This window comes from Mus caroli, unplaced genomic scaffold, assembly GCF_978045245.1.
Source record: "Mus caroli unplaced genomic scaffold, Mus_caroli_1 scaffold_5, whole genome shotgun sequence".
In the NCBI taxonomy this organism is placed as follows: domain Eukaryota; kingdom Metazoa; phylum Chordata; class Mammalia; order Rodentia; family Muridae; genus Mus; species Mus caroli.
The window spans coordinates 133,108,876-133,124,948 of record NW_028227260.1 but is presented as its reverse complement, the minus strand read 5'-3'; the positions used below and the strand labels follow the sequence as shown (position 1 = coordinate 133,124,948).

Below are 16,073 nucleotides of genomic sequence, written 5' to 3'. Positions count from 1 at the left end.
GAGTTCAAATCCCAGCAACTACATCGTGGTGGCTCACAACCATCTGCAATAGGGTCTGATGCCCTCTTCTGGTGTGTCTGAAGAGAGCAATGGTGTACTCATATACATTAAATAAATAAATCATTTTTTAAAAATCCAAGAAGCCAGACATGGAAAAAAAAAAAAAAAAGAGTCCTTACTATTCTTGGTAAGTGGCTGCATTGTGTCCTAGCCCCACATTGGGCTGTTCACATCTGCCTGTCAGTCCAGCTCCAGGGGATCTTACAGTGTCTTCTGATGTCCTTTGACGCCCTTAGTGCTTGTGCACACACACACACACACACACACACACACCACATTTAAAAATAAAACAAATCTTTAGAAACCGAGTATTGTGAACATTGTATTTTAACAATGCCCTGATCACTGTATTTTCTCCTTAAAACCTTTCCACTGACATTTTAAGTTCCCCTTTGATTGCAGTGATTATCTTTGTAAAGACATAAAAGCCTTTATTGTCTGTCCATCTTTGGAGGTAAGGAAACCAGGGCTCTAAGAATTCACATCACTAGCTCTCCACAAGAGGGCCTCACAGTAAGTGCAGGACAAAGCCAACACCAACAAGCTGACCGTGCTAGTAAACTGGCTACAATGTCAGCACAGGAAGGGCCACACATGGGATCCCAAATAAACCAAGGCAGCCAAGGATGTAGGAAATGAGCATTGTTCTGGAAGGCAAGGGAGTTCTTAACGAGAAAGTAGAGAACTGGGCCTGATTACCAGGACTGAAAGTCTCCTCTGAGGCAGATACTGGCTCCTCTACCTCTGGTCCTGGCTATTTAGGGAGCCAGTAGTCTGAAGTCATTTTTCTAAAGGGTACCACTTTGTTTTGTTTTTTTTTTTTTAATTTTTAAAAGTTATTATGTGTATGGATGCTTTGCCTACAGCTATGTTTGTCTGTGAACACATGTATATAGCACTAGTAGATTTGAGAAGATGGAGCCTAGAGGTATAGACAGCTGAGAGCCACCATTGTTGGCGCTGGCTATTTAATGCAGATTCTTTGGAAGAGCGGCTGGTGCTCTTGACCACTGAGCCATCTCTCTAGCACAGTTCAGCACAGCACATCTTAAAGGTTCTGAGCCTGGCTTTGTGTATGCACTGCTGGTAAGGTAAGGAAACCTTGGAGTTCTTTGTGAGGAGGATGATAAATTAGGGCCAAGTGTAATGATGTAAAAAAAAAAAAAAAGTAAAGAAACAAACAAAAAACAGCCCAAAAGAGAGAAAGAGAGCAGGTAGTTAATTCAAATTCGTTCCAACCATGGGATAGCCAGGGCTTCCATTTGGCTTTCTCCTTCCAGTCTTTGCATGACTTGGGGTCCTTTCCTATAAGCTGTCCTACTCAGACAATTCCTTACAAGGTGCTGTTCCACGTAGATCACCTCAGAGGATGACTCTTGCACTCTCACAATACACCTGGGAATTCATATCACCTCAGGTACCACAGTCAGTCATTCTGGAAAACTCCAGTTGCTGGAGGCCACATGAGTTTGCTTGTTTGTGAAAGAATCCTGGAATTTCCTGTGAGCTTTCCAGGCTTCCTGATCCTCAAACCTTTCTACTAGGTAAAAGGAACAGAAAGGGAGACATTTGAGATAAAAGACACCCACTCTGAAATCCATCACACTAGCACCTGGGAGGAGGAGGCAGGATGTTTAATAGTTCAAGTCACCATTGGCTACATAGTAAGTTCCAGGTCAACGTGGCCTAAATAAAACTAAGTTTCAAACAAACAAGCAAGGAAACAAACAAACAAGCAGTATTCACTCCTCCGAGAGCTTCAAATGGAACCAAATACTGAATAAGAGCCTGACACCTTCTGCCTTCATTTTGTGTCTGTCACCTTTACTCAGGCTAAAGGTACAGAGAGAAGTCTTTGTCTTGAATCTCTAATCAGCTTGGATTCGAGAAGGAAAAAAAAAAATCTCACAGAACAGACCTCTGCCCAGTTAGGGACAATACTTCCTGATGATGTGACCTTCTGGGGCAGAAGGACCAGATTGCTGCCCTCAAGCCAAGACTGCAATAGGAGTTTTGAGCACCTTGGAGAAGCAGAACTGAGACAACAATCAACCAGACTTCAGCATGACTGGGACAGCTCATTTCCACATGCCCCCTGTCCCACTTCATTCTCTACTCAAACTGAAAGCTCACCCAAAGGCAGGCTTGGGAATCACTAGACACCTTCATCTAGTCCTCCTTTCAATCCATCCTGAATAATATCCTTTCTCTCCTTTTCACCATGCCCCATCTCTTTAGTTTGCATATTGTGGATGCTTGGCTGTATCTAGCTTGCTTTTCAGGGGAGAGGCTTTTGTGGTCTCTAAACTCCAGCTCCAACAGGACTCTGTGAGATGAGAATATCAGCATGTGAGAAGGCATTTGTAGCAGTTAAGCTAAATAAAGATAAGGATTTTGCTAATTACAGAGGAAATGGACAGGAAGAGTGTCCTTGCTCTAAATATTTGGGGAAACTCATCAACAATCCTAGAATGTCCGAGCAGGCTCTGGCTTTGTTAAGTGGAGCTTTTAGGGTAAAGGTCTAGGCACTGCTGACCTCAGCAAGCTAGGCTTGGCCACCCTTCCCCAACATGCCAATTCAATGTAGAAGTAATATTGAAAAGCAGAGCAGGATTTAGGCAGTGTGGTCACACTGGGAAGAAGTACAAATAATAAGCCTTAATTTCAAAGTCACTGATGCAAGGTTTAGGTTCAGTCCCAGACAAGACATATTCCTAATTAAGCAGTCTTGATCAAGGTGTGATCCTGTTCAATGTTCACTCATTGTCTCAGCTGACTCTCCTCAGTCTGTTCAGATAAGTTGTCAGAACTGTGTGAAATCCCTTACTGGGTAGTACTCAAGTCTCATCCATTACTTTATCTATCCAGATTTTATCCATCTAGCATGAAATTTGGAATTTCTGGGAAAATGTGTGTTCTCTCTCTGTCTCTCTCTCTCTGTCTCTGTCTCTCTCTCTCTCTCACACACACACAGAGACATACTCACACATGGAGAGTTGGAGAGGGAGCACAAGTTTCTCTCTTTAGACCATCTCCCTTCTTGACAGGACCCTTGCAAATTTGAATATGCAGTTGGCTTTACATTCAGCATGTACACTGCAGAAGGGGTGGGTGAAAGGTCATACCACTGAGCCTGAGATTCTGTTAAAACTAGATATGATGATCCATTTTCTTGAGGAAACTAACCTTGAGGGGTGGGGGTGGCAGTGTTGGGTTTTGAAATAGGTTATCATTATGTACCCCATGCTAGCCCTGAATTTCTTGTACCCCTGGCTCAGCCTGAGTGCTAGGGTGATAGGTTTGTGAAAACACACTAGAAATTTTACTTTAAAGTACCAAAGTATAGAAATGGAGAATAAAGTAGTAGCAGGGGTTTGGGATGGTCGAGGTGTGGGAAGGCTACAAAGGGGCATGAGGGAGATCCTTGTGGCAAGGGAATAGCTCAATATTTTGATTACATTGGTAGGTCCACAAAAGTATACATGTAATAAGAAGATGGGACAGAAGTTGATATATATTGTGCCAATGTCAAGTGTTTTAGCATTTTTAGCATGCATAAGTTATGAGAAATGGATTTAATGAGAAAGAGTGGGTAAAGGGAAACTTCTTGGAAATCTATACTTTATTTCAAGATTAAATGTTAAGAAGAGAATGCAGGAAGATGGCTCAGTATACACTGGGAGCTTGCTGGCCAGACAGTTCAGCCAAAATGACAAGCCCTAGGTTAAGTCACAAGGTCTGTCTGAAAAACTAAGGTAAAGGGACGGAGATGACTCAGCCTTTAAAGAGGAGAAGTTCTGAGTTTAGCTCCCAGCAGCCACATTGGGTAGCTCACAGGGTATTGCAAATCCATCTCCAGGGGGTCTAGGACCCCCTTTTGTACTCCTTGGGCACTTGTGCTTACACATGAACACGTGATTAAAATACAAAAATCAATATTTAAGAAAATAATAAAGTGAAGGAGTGATTGAGGGGGACATCCTGGCATTAAACTCTGGCTTCCACACACCCCCACATGGATAAGTTTGCCTGTGCACACACAGATGCACATGGATATACCACACGTGTGTGCGCGCACACACACACACACACTTACACACACACACACTACACACACAAACCCTGACTTACCTGGAACTCACTCTGTAGACCAGGCTGGCCTCAAATTCAGAGATCTATTTGCCTTTGCCTCCTGAGTGCTAGGATTAAAGGTTAAGTCTGGAAACTGCCTGGAAAAGAACAGAGGCTATTTGTGTGATAATTTGGCCAACATTCTCTCTGTGTGTACTCATCATACTGGAGATGAATAAGCATCTGCAATTGTCAAGAAGATTGGCATCCCTAAAGTGAAACCTCCAGTACTGGGACCACAGAAAAGTGTTTTCTCAGGGCCAGCATCCAGAAGCTCATGTAGTTGTTGTCTAAGGAGGCTGGACTACATCTCAAGCTGGCTGCTGAACGTAGCAATTTAAGCACTGTCCATGTTACTGGTTTTGAAGACCTGAGAGATGCAAGATTGAGGAAGTTGTGGAAAATATCTGATGCCTTGTCCTCTGTGGCCTGGACAGAGTCTTTGTGGAGAGGGCCTTAAAAAGCCAATGCAGGGGCCTGTAAAACCTCAGTTTCAATGGAGAACTCAGGATATTGGAGATGATAAAGTCAGGTCATGGGATGTCCACTAAGGGAAGCTTCAGGTATAAAGTGGAGCCAGCCTAAGCCCAAGAGAGAAGCTGGGTGCACTCACTGCTCATGGTAGATATGGAGGGATGGGGCTACCCAAGCCGTTTGGTGGCAAGATTGCATTATGAGCCCCAGATGCTGGACATTAGAGTTACAAGGTTTGGTATTTTCCTTGCTGGATTTTGGCTTCTTTTTGATCAGACTATTTCTTGTGTTGCTAACTTTCCACTTTTAAACAAGACTAATTGTTTTGTGCCATTATATGTTGGAAGCCTGCGGTGGTTTGAATATGCTTGGCCTGTGGGAAGTTGCACTTTTAAGAGGTGTGGCCTTGTTGGAGGCAGTGCGTAGTTCTGTTATGGATAGTAGGCTTTGGGAAGTGGCAGGGATGTTGGGGAAATTTGTGTGTGGAAGCGAGTGGTGACCTCAGAGCAAGTGCCCACCCCGCCAAGCTTATTGCTTATGTGTTTGCAGTTGAACAAGGGATAGTTTATAGTATGTTAGGTTTTAGTATGACCTGGTTATTTTTTCATTTGGATGTAAGAAGATATGATTATGTGTCAAATTGACAGGGGATGGATTGTGATGGCTATTCTCAGTTGTCAGCTTGACTATATCTAGAATGAACTACAATGCAGAACTTGTAAAGATCTTGTGAAAAGGAAAAGAAAAACTTAGGTTGAGGTGTGATGGTTCATGCCTTCAATCTCAGCACTCAGAAGACAGAGGCATGCAGATCTCAGAGTTCAAGATCAGTCTATAAAGCAAGTTCCAAGACAGCCAAGCATATTCAAACCACTGCATAAGTTGTAAGTCTGTAGCTTTTAATTTTATTTTTATAGGAGTTCACAGTTAAGAGACTTGTGGCTTTTAAAAACACTTGGGACTTTTAATGTTGAACTGTATTTCACATTATCAAAAGAGACTCTAGAGATAGGGAGTGAAAGGCTATGGCTTTGTCCATGTTGGCTATGGCTTATTTGCATGTTGCGTTGACAAGGAGGTGGGGTGTAATAGTTAGTTTAGATTATCTGGAAAGGAAACCTTGGCTGCCCTGTGTCTGATGGGAGTTGTCTTAATTTAGTTAATTGACGTGGGAAGACATAGCCCACTATAGGCAGCACCACTCCCTAGGTAGGAAATCTTAAAATGTATGAGTGGAGAAATCAAGCTGATCATAACCAAGTAAGCAAGTGAATATGTGTGTATTCATTTCTCTGTGCTCTCATTTGTGGGTGTGATGTGACTAGATGTTTAAGGTTCCTGCCTTAACTTCCCTACAGTGATGAAATATAACCTGGAATTGTAAAGTATAAACTTTTGCTCTCCTCAGTTGCTTACTGATCACGGTGTCTCCAGTGGAGGAGTTAGAGAAAGGACTGAAGGAGCTGAAGGGGTTTACAACCCCATAGGAAGAATAACAATATCAACCAACCAGATCTCCCAGGGTCTAAACCACCTCTAAACACCAAGGAGTACACATGGAGGGACCCATGACTCCAGCCTTATATATAGCAGAGGATGGCCTTGTTGGGCATCACTGGGAGAAAAGACCCTTGGTCCTGTGAAGGCTCGATGCCCTAGTGTAGGGGAATTCGAGGGCGGGGAGGTGGGAGTGGGTGGGTGGGGGCACACCCTCAGAGAAGCAGGAGGAGGGGGGATGGGATTGGAGGTTTCTAGAATGGAGAATCAGGAAATGGGATAACATTTGAAATGTAAATAAATAAAATATCCAACAAAAATGATTTATGGTTTTTTATAGTATGGTATGGATGTTTTGCCTGCATATCTGTCTATGCACTGTGCCTGTGGAGGCCAAAGAAAAGAATGTTGGGTCCCTGGAACTGGAGTTATGGATAGCTGAAAACCACCGTGTAGGTGCTGAGAATCTAACATGGGTCCTCTGAAGGAGTAACCAGTTTCATAAGCAGTGAGCCATCTTCAGCCTCTTTTCAGAGTATTTTTCACCCCAACAGAGATGAAACAGGGACAGTTCTAATGTGCTTGTGTATATCATACCTTGTGTGCAGTCCCTAATACTACAAAACAAAACAAAAAAAAAAATCCCAAACCAGAACTAGGGAAGGGGGAGTCAGTGAATACGTGCATCTTTCTTTTATTGTACTCCTTGGGTTTGTAGTTTAGTTTGGAACTATCCGATGGTGGTGACTTGAACAGACTGGGAAGATTCTGTACCTAATTAAGACAACTCTTCTCCCTGCCATAGCAGAAAAAAAAAAAGAGAGAGAGAGAGAGCAGAAAGAGGTTAAGTTCTTTCAACACTTCAATCTGAAAAGTAGCATAAGGTAGGAAGAAGGGGGCAGGCCAGGGAGCTGTGAAGCCTTAGGATCCTGAGATGACTCGCACCAGGCTACCATGCAAAGCCTGGAGTTCCTCTGGGTCCAGAGGCAGCTGTGTTCCAGAGGTCAAGTTCCATAAGAGATTGCCTCCAGAAATAACGCTCTTGGAGGAAGAGCAGTTCAGCTAGCCTCAAAGGGTGTAGTTTGGACAGAAGCCAGAAGTCTAAAACAACTTCTCTAGGTTGCTTCCTCAAGTACACCCGAAGACATGGTATACTTTGAAAGTCCAAACCTTTGAATGGGATCAAGTGGTTGTACTGTGGAAGTTAGAAAGGGTGTGGAGTGGGAATGTCTATCACAGGCTGTCAGATACCAGACACACCCTACCTTTCAGAGGCCCCATCTTGATCATATACATTGCATGTACCTCCCTGAAATATCTTCAGCACCCCTTATATGGTTAATGTAACCCAGAAGTTGATCGAAATTGTCTTATTCATATTCTGGTACCTGAGTAGTTCTGCCATTTATTAGATGCATGGTTTTGGATAAGTTGTCTAAACCACAGTCCCAATGTGAGCCATGGAGGGAAAATGGCAACACTAAAAAGTTTCTGAACATACAACTGTCTCGAATTCAGGGGTTCAGGATGTAGCTGAGATGGTAGAGTGCTTGCCTACCCAGCACAAAACCCTGTCTTTGATCCCAGCACTGCATAAAACAGACATAGTGCAACCAGGTTGCCTACATGGGACTGACCTAGGCCCTGTGCAAATATGTACCAGTTGTGTAGCTTGCTCTTCTTGTGGAACCCCTAACACTGGGAGCAGGGGCCGTCTCTAACTCTGACACCCCCTTTTGAGACCCTTTGCCCCTGCTGGACTGTTTCATCTAGCCTCAATAACAGAGGATGTTCCTACTGCAACCTGATATGCCAAGGTGGGTTGATATCCATGGGAGGCCTCCCCTTTTCTGAGGAGAAGAGACGATATACTGGGGGATTGGAAGAAGATGGGGTACAGGAAACTATGTTTGGGATGTAAAGTAAATAAGTAATAAATTAATTTAAAAAATAAGACCTGGTAGTACTGGCCTGTAGTCCTAACACTAGCAAAGTGAAAGGAGAATTAGAGGTTTAAAGTCATCTTTGGCTACATAGTAAATTTGAAGCCAGCCTTGGATACATGAATCCTGGCTCTAAAGAAAAACAAGTTCAAAATGAAACATACAATGAGTTTGAGTTGTCTGGAAACATTTGCCTATATTGCAACAACTTCCCTGAATCTTGCTTCTCTCTGTGTGTACAAAGGGTACACTTTGCTCTACTTACGTATGTTGCCTGCCAGGCAATAGCATTGACTGCTGTCTGGAACACCTTAGCTCTGATATAAAACTATTATATGCTACGGACTGCTGTGGATTTACTAAAAACAAGGTTTTCTTTTTTGTTGTTGTTTTTAGTTTGTTTGTTTGGTTTGGTTTGGTTTGGTTTGGTTTTTCGAGACAGGGTTTCTCTGTATAGCCCTGGCTGTCCTGGAACTTTTCTTTTCTTACAGAAAAATAGTTTTGTTTTCCTGAGACAGGGTCTCACTCTGTTGTCATGACACTCGCTGTGTAGACCAGACTAGCTTTGAATTAAAAAAGATCTGCCTGCTTCTGCCTCCTGCATGCCTCCATACTTAACCAGATATAATTGTGTAATTATGAAAAAAAGCCTTTAAATATTTTATTCCACCATTCTTCAGAATAGAAATATCACGTTAATACAGTTTTGGACTGAATTGTGTTCAAATGTTAGTTTTTCTAAATTGTATGAAGAGCTGGAGAAGCGGCTCATTGGCTAAGAGTGCTTGTTCCTCTTTCAGAAGACTGGAGTTCAGTTCCTAGCACCCACAAGTATCTCACAACGGACTCCAGGGGATCCAACAGAATCCTGGCATCTGAGTGCACCTGCACACATGTGAAGAAGATACATGCACATACACATACATAGAAATAAATAGTAAATCAATAAAAATAAGAAGTGCTGTTTGATTTGCTGACTTGAGCTTTATATTTTAAAAACGTGAAATGAATTTCTGTCTTGGGATTAGGACAGACTTTTTAAAATAAAAACATTTTAAAAGTGTGTGTGTGGGGGTGTGTGTGACACAAATGTGTAGACATGCTTACGTATGTGATGGGGGAGCATACGTGCATCTGTGGAGGTCAGAGGACTGCTTTATGGAGTTAGTTCTTTCCTTCCACCTCCATGTAGTTTCTGGGACTTGAACTCAGGTGGTTGTGTTTGCATAGCAAATGTTGTTATCCATTGAGCTGTCTTGTTGTCCCTAAGACAGAAGTTTTTCACAACTTCTAAAATCGCCATAAGCATACTTCTGCCACTTCTCTATGTATTTGTGGAAACTTGTTCTCTCAGGACTGATGATTATAAAATCAAAGCATCTATTACACCAAAGATGCTTTATGCCTTACTATATTAAATATTAAGCCAAGATTTAATTCTTTATGTAAAAACAAACAAAGGCATCCATCTTATTAGTATGCAAATTTGCCTTCTTCTTTAATAAATGGTAAAATGATATATTTACCAAGGGATTATTTAAAACACTTTCTTTATGATTTATTTTCAGTAAATGTTTAATTTGTATACTTATTTTATATACCTAGGTTCCTGTAAAATTTTTCAGATGATAAAGAGTCCCACATAGTAAAAGATTAGGAAGCTCTAGCTTAAAACTCCCTGCCCCTCACTTTGCTTATACATTAAATGGGGGTAACTCCTGTCCTTATGAGATTTTCAAAAGTGTCTGGCACTAAATAGTTGCTAATCTATGTTACTCTCCTCCTTGCTCTGCTTTTTTTTTTTTTTTTTTTAATGAATGTTACATTACTTTTTGCTCTGGAAGCTTCTGTTTTTTGTCTTTCAGTTATCTAGAATCAAGCCCGAGACAGTCAGTAGCTTGTCGATATGGCCTTGTTGGCAAGGCTAAATGCAAGGGATCTTCTAGTGTTGCGGATGGAAACCTAGAATATGCAGGAGGGGATGCTGTAGTAGTTTGAATGAAATGTCTCCCACACTCTCGAGCATTTGAATACGTAGTCCACAGTTGGTGGCACTGTGTGGGGAGACTAAAGTGGTGTGACCTTGTGGAAGGGGGTGTGTCATTGGAGGCAGGCTTTTAGAATTTAAAGACACCATTGTCGGTTTGCTCTCTGCTCTCTGCTGCTGTTTTAAGATGTGCGCTTTTAGCTTGCTGCTCCAGTCGCTCTGCCTATCTGCTGCTGCGCTTCCCAACCATGATGACAATAAACTCTAACCCCGTGGGACTGTAAGCCCAAATAAGCTCTTCCTTCTATAAATTGCCTTGGTCACAGTGTGTTATCACAGCAATAGAAAAATAACTAATACAGATGCCAACATTCCATCTCAGACATACGAAGGGAACATACTGAATTATTTTATTTCAATATTTAATTTCTTTTTGTTGCCCTAGGGATTGAACCCAAGGAATACTAGGCGAGCATTCTATCTTTGATCCATATCTGCAGCCAACAGATTTAATTTGTTGCTTCCTTGATACACTGTTACAACAGAACTGTTCATGTGACAAAGCCTGCCTTTTGTCCAAAGATACTTCAGACAAATGTTATATGTCAAATAAAACCATAAACCAAAGGATTTTTAATATCTTGACAACAATGGCTTCTTGCTCAGCTCAACAGGCACAGAAGAAGAACAAGAATCAACTCAAGGCTATCATGATGGGTGTGTTATCAAATACAGCAAGAGAATCTCAAATGGACTAAGTTCCACTGAAGTCCTGTCCTCTGCCTTGGTACTTCAATGTCCCATATTTCAGCCTGTGGTTAATCATGAGGTACAGTGGTTAGAGGAATGGGTCAGAAAAATGAAGGCAAGAGGTGTAGACCAGGTTTTAGTTATCCATTCATTCAACATGGTTATCCATTTATCTGGTTAGATGCTGCAGGTCTTCAGTCCATAAATTTTGGCTAAATAAGTGAATGACTATACTGTATTTGATAACCTTCAGACATGTCCCTTCTCTTGCATGAAATTGACCGACAGTAGTTGTATAGCCTACAAGAAGTCACTCTGTCTCTGGAACTCATGCTCCCCATCTGTTAAAAGGTGACACATTTATTTACATTCTAAAGCAATTATTAGAATTGTACAAAGGACCACAAGGGTGAGACCTCTACAGACTTTGAGTGTTCTTTATGATTGTCCTCTGTGTAATAGGTGTGTGAATAGCTGCTATTGTCATGTGAAATTTATGTCCTAAGTCTATTTCAAGGACACAAGATATATTCTGCCTATCTTGTTTTCCCTCTTTACTTGTGGGAAAGCCAACCAAAACTAGAATGAGTGAGAAAGAAAAAAATTCTAGGGCTGCAGAGATGGCTCAGTGGTTAAGAGCACTGACTGCTCTTCCAGAGGACCTCAGTTCAGTTCCCAGCAACCACATGGTGGCTCACAACCATCTGTAGTGGGACCTGATGCCCTCTTCTTTGCATTCATAAAAATATGACATAGAGTTAGAATTGTCTTCTGCAGTGTTCTAAGTGTTATAGAGAACAGAGCTCCACTTGTCTTCTCAAAGGCATTGGATAATATTCCCCCTAAAAGATAGCTTGAAGTCCTGTGGAAAACTTGCTGATGTAAGGACTTTCCACTGTAAAATTACTTTTACAATCTGAGTGTAATAGTCCCTGCCCATAAGTCCAGATACTTGGGAGGCTGAAGCAAGAGGATCACAAGTTGAAAGGCTTTCTCAGATATATCAAGAGTTTGAAGCAAGTCTAGAAAATGTAATGAGATTCTCTCTTAAAAGAAAAAGTCAAGAGCTGGGGATATAATTCAGTGGTGGATTGCTGGCTTACCATACAGAATGCACAGGTAGTTTAACTACTAATGCAACAGATGAAGACAGAATGACAAGGTAAGAAGAGGTCATTAGGGTGATCCTGTTATCTGTTATCTAGCATGTGTATAGCAAGGTAACTTAGGAGCCTCACCTCAAACACACAACAGTATAAACTGAGAAAGGATGAAGGTCACATGAAAATGGAGCCACATTGGATTTGTGAAGCTTCTAGTGAATGAACAACTGGAGCTACCTGTTTATAGTGCTGTGTTACAGCAATTCCAGGAAAGAACACAGTCTTCACCACATACTTCCCTCTGCCCTCAGTGTAGTTGTGGTGGCTTTTCCTCTTCTTCCCATAAGTACAACCTGAGAACTGTGACTTGGTCTAATTAATGTGGTCTTCTGGGTGGAAGAAATGCTTAGATAGAACCCTGAACTTCATCTCACATCTAAAATAGACAAAAACCAAAAAAAAAAAAAATTAAATAAATAAAACATAAAACATAAAACAACAAATTCCATTGTTTCACTTTAACCTTTTTTTTCCTTTTCTTCGGGAGACAGTTTCACTATGTAGCCCAGACTTCCCTTGATCCTCCTGTCTCAACATCCCTAGCACTAAGATTTCAGGCATGTGCTTCCACACTCAGTTCCTATTCTTGTTTTTTTTCTTTCTATTCTTTAGATACATAAAATGGAAAGGCAAGAGTGTCTTCTATTTTCTTCACTGCTCTCAGGTTTGATAGAAAACAGCAAGACCAAGGCTGGAGAGCTGTCTCAGCAACTAATAGCACCTGTCCTATAATTGTGAGGACCTAAGTCCAGATCACAATATCCACAAAACAAGCTGGCCATCCCTGAAAATGCCTGTGAATCCAACTCTCAGAGGGGTGGAGACAGGTGGATGGCTAGAGCTTGCTGGCTTAGAGCCTAAACAAAATGAAGCAAGTCCCCGGTTCCAGAAGAAACTCTGCCTCCTCCATCCTAGAAGACAGATTTGAGCCAGGGATGAAAGTCAACATCAACAGCCTTGTAGTGTTTTGTTTCTGCAAACTGTGAATAATCTCACTCTGATGAGGACGACATAGCAGACAACCCCAAACTGAGGCACATTCATCCAAAATGGCGACATCAGGTGGAGGATCATTCCGAGTTTAAGAAGTATTAAGAAAAGAAGCATGACAAGTAAATATGTGATTTTAGACAGACCGTGGGTGATAAGATGCAGTGATATAGGTCACCAGACAAGTTAAATTTGAATATGAACCATGGCTTGTATACAATGTACTGTTTCTTTTCTTTATTGTTTTTGAGCTGTGTTATTGCTATGTTGTTCAAGTTGGCCTCAAACATGATATCCTTCTGCAAGTATGTACCATGCAGTACACGCTTATATGAGAGCTTGAGGGTGCGTGCTAAGCTCAGACTTCTGGGGAAAGGAGTCAGAGGAGCTCTTTACAGGGGATATAAACAGGGGGCTTAGGCCAGGCATGGTGGCACACCCCTGTGATCTCAGCACACAGGAGGCAGAGACATGAGGATCGCAGGAAGTTCAGAGAGAACCTGGGCTATACCGTAGGACTGCATCTAAAATAAAGGAATTGACACATAAGAGAGGGGGCTTAGGTTGGCTGCAGTAGTCATTTTTGGATTTCTGTGATTAAGTACCTGAGAGAAATAATTGAAAACAGGATTTCCATCAGACACCGTGAGGAAAGAAGGGCAGCTCTGTACGGTCTGTGAGGGTAGGAGCATGACAGACAGGCTTTATGGCGAGCTATGGATCAAGGGCTAGACCACCTTGAAGGGCTCACCCCTACTGACCTATTTCTGCTAGTTGGCTCTACCTCTTAAAATTTCCACAGCCTCCTCCCAAAATAGTGTCACCAGCTGGGAAACAAGCATTCAAAATATGAGTGGGGAGAAGGGCACTCCAGACTCAAACCATAAGAGTTGAGAAAGCTTGTGAAGGTTTTGGGTGCTGATAAGACATGCATACAGAGGTGATGGGTGCTAGGATATAGGGAAGCCACTTGAGCCTGAAGGAGAAGGAAGCCACCTGCCTCCTGAGGACAGACAACAAGGCAAGGATTAGCAGACTGTGAGCAGCCAGGCTGAGGCCACCATGGCCTCTGAGGTAACAGAAGAAGAGTAGACATAAGCAAAACAGCTTGAGATTGAAAGGCTGAATACAAGTGTGCTCACCCATGACCTTTGCTGTGATGTGTAACTGAATGCCAATGACATATCAGCCCCTAGATTGATAAGTATAGGTAATCAGGTTAGGGGGATGACCATAAATTAGTTAGGGTAGCTAATAATAAACTGGGGCAGAAAGAGAATGTCAAGTGGTCATTAAAAAAAAAAAAAACTAATGAAGTGGTTTTTCAAGAACAAGATGAGCTTTGCAAGCAATAAGAATAAGGTAGTAGCCAATTAACAGCCAACAGAATGGGGAGAGATTGTCATTAATAGGAAAAATCCTGAGAACAGTACCAGGCCCCATAATAAAGGGAAATCAGCAAGGTAATGATGCTGATTCAGAAGTCAACGGGGGATGGGAATTTCCATTCAATTATGAGATACAAGGTCCAGAATGAGAAAGTACCTGAGTGTTCTTACAATGAGCCTCATAGGAAGTGTTTTCTTTTTTTCAACTTTTATTTATTTATTTATTTGTGTGTGTGTGTGTGTGTGTGTGTGTGTGTGTGTGTGTGTGTGTGTGTGGTGTGGTGTGGTGTGTATGCAGGAGGCCAAAGGACAACTTTTGAGAGTAGCTTCTCTCCTACCATGAGGGTCCTGGGGACAGAACTCAGGTTGGCAGGCTTAGCAGAAACCATCTTTTTTGTTGTTGTTCTTTTTGTTTTTGTTTTTGTTTGTTTTCTTGTTTTTTTTGTTTTTTTGGTTTTTTTTTTTTTTTGAAACAGGGTTTCTCTGTATAGCCCTGTCTGTCCTGCAACTCATTCTGTAGACCAGGCTGGCCTCGAACTCAGAAATCCACCTGCCTCTGCCTCCCAAGTGCTGGGATTAAAGGTCTGCGCCACCACCGCCCGGCTACAAGCATCTTTATCCACTGAACCATTTTGCCGTTCCTTTTTCATTTCTTTCCTTGCACTTGGGAAATAGAAGCAGGCAAATCTCTGAGTACCAAGCCAGTCAGGGCTACATAGTGAGACCCTCTCTCAAAAGATGTCCGTTTTAGCAAGTCGTGACAGGTCACATCTGCTATCAAAGCATTTGGCCGGGGAGTTTGAGACCACCTTTGAGTTCCGATCTGAGCTACAGAATGAGATTCTGTTTTTTTTTTTTTTTTTAAAAAGCAATTTCATATTTCAAATGAAAATAAATGCCCATATATTCATTGCTTAACTTCAACACATGGTCAGTTTTATTTCATCCAAACCCTGACCAAATATCCCGGCAAAATGACTGGTTTGAAGCAAAATTCTAGTGGATGTTTTTGTTGTCCCTTTATTTTAATGATTTATATCTATAAAGTAGATACAAATGACATACATACATAGAACTGAGGTTGAGGGATTAAATTCATCTGTTTTAAATTGTTTCTCAGCAAGTAATATATTCACAGGACTCAGAATACAAAAGGTAGGAGACAGTAGGGGAAAGAAAGGCTGTGTGAGGGGCTCTGTGAATAAGAATGTTTGTCCCCCAGCCTGATGACCTGATTTTGATTTTCAGGAGCTATATCATGGAAGAAAACAACCAGCTTCCACAAATTACCCTTTGACTTCCATGTATATACCATCGTATGTACTCAACAGTGTTCGTTCTTCACACACGCGCGCACACACACACACACACACACACACACACACACACACACACACACACTCAAGTTTCATAAACTCTTTACAAAAGGAGCCACATGTAAAGATGCAAGCTTTTAGCCCCAGCACTCAAGAGGCAGAAGCAGACATATGTACCAGCCTGGTCTACAGAGTGAGTCCTAAGCTAACCATGACTACATAGTAAAACCCTGGCTTTTTTTTTTTTCTTAAGTGTGTGTCGGATCCCATTCCATCTTTCTCCCCAGGCTAAAGTTCCCAGCTGTGGTCCATTTGCCAGCAGCTGTCTTTGAAGAAACCAATATTAATGTTTGTGTCTCCCTCATCAAGTGTCC

At 41.8% G+C, this 16,073-nt stretch overlaps 1 protein-coding gene across 3 annotated transcripts in view; it reads right to left on the bottom strand.

Annotated features, from left to right (window-relative positions):
• Window positions 1–6,849: 6,849 nt before the first annotated feature.
• The window catches only part of Pabir3 (PABIR family member 3), a 60,809-nt gene continuing 51,585 nt past the window's right edge, over window positions 6,850–16,073 (bottom strand). For all 3 annotated transcript variants that reach the window (XM_021153671.2, XM_021153669.2, XM_021153670.2), the window contains one exon: window positions 6,850–6,958. Coding sequence is in view for 1 of the 3 variants with exons in the window: in XM_021153670.2 (XP_021009329.1) it covers window positions 6,941–6,958 (18 nt within the window). In the remaining 2 variants the exon portion in view is untranslated. The remainder of the gene's footprint in view (window positions 6,959–16,073) is intronic.